This window comes from Mus caroli, chromosome 11 (genome assembly GCF_900094665.2).
Source record: "Mus caroli chromosome 11, CAROLI_EIJ_v1.1, whole genome shotgun sequence".
Classification (NCBI taxonomy): Eukaryota; Metazoa; Chordata; class Mammalia; order Rodentia; family Muridae; genus Mus; species Mus caroli.
The window spans coordinates 6258960-6264959 of NC_034580.1; the positions used below are offsets into that span (position 1 = coordinate 6258960).

General features: G+C 36.7%; 1 protein-coding gene across 1 annotated transcript in view; it reads left to right on the plus strand.

Annotated features, from left to right (window-relative positions):
* Abca13 (ATP binding cassette subfamily A member 13) overlaps window positions 1-6000 on the plus strand; it is a 471059-nt gene that overhangs the window by 373779 nt on the left and 91280 nt on the right. The window contains exon 55 of the mRNA XM_021177120.1: window positions 1874-1983. Coding sequence (XP_021032779.1) covers window positions 1874-1983 — 110 coding nt within the window. The remainder of the gene's footprint in view (window positions 1-1873; window positions 1984-6000) is intronic.

Here is a 6000-nt window from a genome sequence, read left to right on the forward strand (position 1 = left end):
GGTTTGTTTACTAGTTTTTGTTTCTATTCATTTTTTTGTAGCTAGCTCTGTAATCTTACCTTATTAAATCTTGAATTAAAATTAAATACATTTAAATTAACATTAATTTTCTCACTATTTATCCAGGGCTGTTTTAAGGAAAATAAATAAACAAATAAATAATAGCAAAAGAAAGAAACAGAACCTTGGAAGTAGGCATGATGCTTCTTATACTTGAGGTTCCATTTGGGTTATTTGTCATGTGTTAAAATCAACTGAAGAATCAGCTCAGATTACAGTTGTGTTTCTATTGTCTCTGGCCTCTGATGTCCTACTGCAATAAGAAGGCATGCTGGAGAGGCTGCCCAAGTCATGGCCAAATGCTAACAAGGCAGAAAAGGGAGGGACCAAGTTCCAATATCCTGCAATAGCTTAGTATTATTGAGCAAAAATGGTCAACTACACACACCTCCTATGTAATTCCAAATCCACTGACCACAACTTTAGCATACAGGTCTCTCAGAACTTTCAAAATCCAATCTGTAGGATGCTCTCTTGTTTTTAGAATTTTATGAACAGTACATTTGTTTGCCTAGATGGGAAGTACCTTGGTAGAACCTGTGAAGAAAATAAAGATAACTGAGATTTATGTCTCATTCCCTCTAAGAATCAATGAACTGCTTGGGAACTCGAAAATCATAAGGAGGTACAACTTTCCATGTCTAGACAGGGTGAGAAGGTGCTGGAGTGATTTATAGCAGTGCAGTAAGGCAGGTGGAATAGCAGGGATGTGGAAGATTGTTGCCACAGAAGCAGGATTAGCCTGGGTTCTGAAGCAGAGAGGTAGTCTGCAAAGGCAGGTAGGGCATCCTAAGGCTCTGAGTAATAGGCCTGATAACAGCGACACCATCTGACAGGTAGCAGGTCTGAACGAGACAGACCCCTATATTGGCTGGGCAAAAGCTTTAGTGACTTTGGAAGAAACACAGTGACTGAGGCACATGGTGACTCATGGTATTGGCAGTGTCTAGAGGCACAGAATGGAGGCAAGTGATAGATTGCATGAAGGCAAACTGCAGACTCAGCCATTGTAATATCGAGCAAACCAGCTGGTGACAGTAGATATTAGCACTCAGACATCAGAAAATGCATCTGAGAAAATCTGTGGTCCAAGAAGGGTGCTCAAACATCATATCCAAAGATACAAAACAGATACCAGATCTAGAGCATGGGGTGAGAAAGCCATTTTCACATAGATTTTAAGATAAGATTGAAGAAAGAAATCAGGCAAGTGTCAAAGTATAAAACTGGAAGGTTGTTTCCTTAGTTAATACAAGGATTTTCTTAGGCTCTGTGTCAGAAGTGGATTTACAACCTCTTCAATGGAAAAATGAAGGCATGTTGCTTCCAGGAAGATCTATCATCCATTTACCTTATCTACATAGTGATCTATCCATCATCTACACATATATTATCATCTATTAATTATAATCTATGTGTCAATTTTTCTGTCTATAATTTATTTAATTTTGGTTCCACCAATTTTTCTGTGTGCATATAGGTATCTATCTGTTTACAGACACATCTCTCACTTGCAATCTACATATGTCTATCTATCTACTCTTACATAATTAGTATTATTACTACTTAGTATTTATTCAGTTAAGTTTTATGTACCCAAATTTATCTTTTGTTAAATTAATACTGATTTCTTGTGTGCAAGTGCCATAATAGCATTCAAAGTATAAAATACCTTTCACACAACAGAGTGGCTCCTCAGCACACCAGCATCACACATCAGAAACATAGACATACTATCAAAGCAAATGCCATTTCCAATATAGCATTTGATTGTACCTCACACTTTGCATCTAACATTACTTTTCATTCTCAGTGCTTTGGGCTCCTTGGGGTTAATGGTGCTGGGAAGAGCACAACATTCAAAATTCTGAACGGCGAAACTCCACCAAGTTCAGGATACACCGTCATCAGGACTCCTCAAGGGTATGAACCCGAATTTGTCATTTGTCTGTTTTCCTCAATACTCATTGTCTGCTTGCCCTTTCCCCATAGGAGTGACAAAGTCTCTCAGTATCAGAGCTCAACCCTTGCAGCCATGACGACAAGACATTTTTCTTAATCTTAAAATCTGTCAATATGTGCACCATGCTTGCCATTTTAATTTAAGCATGCTTACATAGCTGTGTATTTGCATTTAGTTTTGCCTGTTATCTATGTGTTCATACTCACTCATGCCTGTCTGTGGAGCAAGATGAACCATGTCCATTTAGCAGAACAACCATACTAGGTTCCTCTTTATGCCTATCTTCACTAGCCACAGATTTTTGGCCCAATTAATGCTATATGTTGATTGACATGGGATCTTATTATTATTTGTACTTCATTCACTGTTTGCCTAACAGATATTTGTTCTATTGTAAATGATGTTATTAATTTTGGCTATTCATTGAAATAGAAATTCTTTGTTGTTGTTATTGATTTTTTTTCTTTTGAGACAGAGTTTCTCTGTGTAGGCTGGCATTGAACTCCGAGATCTGCCTGCCTCTGCCTCCCAAGTGCTGGGATTAAAGGTGTGCACTATTGCTTCCCAACTGAAATGGAAATTCTTAGTATTTATTCCTGTAATGAACGCTGTCTAGATTTTGTTTTCAGTATTCTTTTTCAGTTCCTCATATTTATAATTGTATGCATATAGAAATTTGCAGCTATAATGGAGTCAGATTTTGTCCCCCTATTTTATTTGTGACTTTTTGATCCCTGATTAGTTTCTTTTTTTGAAGTCATAAAGTCTTTCCAAAGATTCATTATTTTAATGTACTTAATTTATAAGGAGTTTATATTAGAACCTTTTGTATAGCAGAAGTATAATTTGATTTAATTTCCATCTGGATAGTGTCTCAAATTTTTTTTCTCAACAAAATACCTTTGATGTTTAGTCATCAGCACCTCTCTTTTCATACTGCACCTTTGTCTGGCTGGGTACTTGGCCTCAACTGCATTGTAGCAAGGCACTTCTCAGTGTATCTCTTCTTAGCAAATTCTTTAACTGAGTCTAGGAACCTAATTAGCACAAGGCAGATTTATACTAGAATATCATCTAATAGTTTAATTGAAAATAGAGTTCTCTCTCATATGATACATCCTGTCCACAGTTTCCCCTCCCTACACTCCTTATAGTTCTCCTCAACCACTTCTTTTCTCAGGTTTACTCCTCCATTTCCTTTCAGAAAAGAGCAGGCCTCCAAGAGACAACAACCAAACATGACAAAACAAGATACTCTAAAGCAAGGCTAAAGTCCTGTTGTTGAGACTGGACAAATCAACTAGAAGAAAAGAATCTGAAGATCAGGCAAAAAGAGCCAGAGACATACCTACCCCCACTCTTAGAAGTCTCACAACCACCAAGCTAGCAGCCATAACATACACACAGAGGACCTGGTGTAGACCCTTAAGGCCCCATGCTTGATGCTTTAGTCTCTGTGAACCCTGTTTAATTGACTCAGTGGGCCATATTCTTCCAGTGTCTTCCATCTCCTCTGACTCTTACAATCTTTCCTCCCCGTGTTTCACAGGATTCTCCAAACTCTGAGAGGAGAAACCTGATGGAGTTCTCCAATTTAGACTCTTTCTGGCTGTGGGTCACTGCCTCTGCTCTTTATGGTGCCAGAGAAAGGTTCTCTGATGATAACTAGACAAGGCAGAATAGCAGTATAGCAGACTATTAGTAGGAATCATTTCATTAACTTTCTTTTGGGTCAGTCATAGTTGGTTCTTTTATATGTAAATGAGAATCTTTAGAAAAATGCAGTCTGAAGAAATGGCACATAGAATGATTTTAGACAAAAACGTTTAAATTTGCAAATAAATAATAGGACAGAGAGATCTCTGTCTTAGGAGGTATGCACTAGACTTGGCACTGAGAGATATGTGAGCTTGTAAAACCCATTGGAACATCAGGACAACAGGCATGGGTTTGTTATTTAGTGCATGACAGTTCTAGTATTCAGTTTCTGGTGATTTTAAGGGGCTTTCTTTACCTCCCTCCCCCCCATCTCTTTTTCTCTCTTTCTCCCTCCCTCCTTTCCTCCTTCCCGTCCTTCTCTTTCTCTCTCATACGCTTTCTTTCTCTTTCTCTCTCTTTCTTTGCCTTTCTTTCTTTTTCTCTCTTTCTTTCTTTCTTTCTTTCTTTCTTTCTTTCTTTCTTTCTTTCTTTCTGTCTGTCTGTCTGTCTGTCTGTCTCTCTCTCTCTCTCTTGCTCTCTCTCTCTCTTCCTTCCTTCCTTCCTTCTGCCCTTCCTTCCTTCTTTCCTTCCTTCCTTTTCTTTGTTTTTTCATTCTTTCATTCTTTTCCTCCATCCCACCCTCCCACATGATTAAATGGAGACTGGCCTATTTCCAACCTCTTAGAGCTTGGTGCTGGTCCTATGTGTGCTAATCTAGTGGGGGAAAAAATGAGCAGTTTGCTATTAATCATGAAGTACTCTCAGCCTCTTGTGATAAGGAATGTTGCTGTGTACTAACACAAAACCCAGGGATCACAAATTTGAATTTGAATTAGCTCTCCTGCCATGTCACAGCCTTAAAGGGCTTTGGGTCTTTTCACTTCCATAGTGATCAGATGTATGGCTATTTTAATGGGGTTCAAATATGGATGGCTCACATGTATGTGGTCATAAGCACTGCTTCTAGAATCCATTTCATACCCAAGGGCTTCTTATTTTTGCGTGTGATTATTTATTATAAAATAATATGCTGCAATGAATACAAAAATAATTTGCTAAGTACATATTTTAGATTTAGAAGAAGAAAGAGCACTGTGTCCATAGTTCCTCAGTAGAAATTTTAATCGAATTCATATCGCATGTATATTGCAATGCAAAGAACTAAGATTTTGAGTAACAGTGTATTTTTCTCTTTCATAAATGATATATTTTGCATCAAAATAATCTTAAACACATTTTATTTTTCATTTAGTGGCAATATTTCAGTGTATTGAATATTATTGCTTAAAAAAACTATATATTGTTTGTAGTTTACAACAATTGAAATTTAATTAAGAAATTTATAAACTGTAAGGTTTCTGTCCAAGGGCAGAGTATGCATTTTTGCTTCTGTTTGTCATTGTCAATATCTGAAAAAACATTTATAGTAAAATCTATCTGAAAGCACAAAATGATTTATTCAGACTCATGTATGCCAACCTAGTTTTGCATATCACTTACCATTCTAAAATGCAACCTACCTATAAGGAACTGGAAATCTCTTGAGGATTAAGATGTTCATTTCTCCCTGTGGCCTCAGAATTAAAATGTAAAGCATTTTTGTTGGTTGTGGTGGCATCTGATTATTTATTCTCTCTAATTTGCCTATTTACAAGACTATATGGACAAAAGACTCAGGATTTAAAAGGAAATAAAAAATAAGGTTTACTTTTTTTTTATCACTGGAACACTGACTCTTTTCTTTATTATTCCATTCTATCATTTGTAAAATAATTGGAAAATGAAATTCAAATAACTGCTCTGGAAAGGAAGAATAAATTTGCATTCACATAATGGTCTGTAAGTCTCTTATTATGCTACATATCTGTGTAATTAGTTTAATTATAACTAAATCACACTTGCATTAATTATATTTTTAACCTTGATTATTTGTAATGTTAATTGCACATTGGTATTCAAAGAATTAAGTAGGTAATTAGAAGCACAATAGAATTTGTGACTACCCAGAATGCTGGACTCCCCCTTCCTGCCCACGGAGTCAGGCACTGATTACTGCAACGACAGAAACACAGGGACTTAGATGATCACTGCATTAGAAACCCAGGGACTTAGAGGGTCACTGCATTAGGGCTTTTCTTTTCTCTCTCTTTTCTTTTCTTTTCTTTTCTTTTCTTTCCTTTTCTCTTCTCTTCTCTTCTCTTCTCTTCTCTTCTCTTCTCTTCTCTTCTCTTCTCTTCTCTTCTCTTCTCTTCTCTTCTTTTCCTTTTTTTTTTCAAATA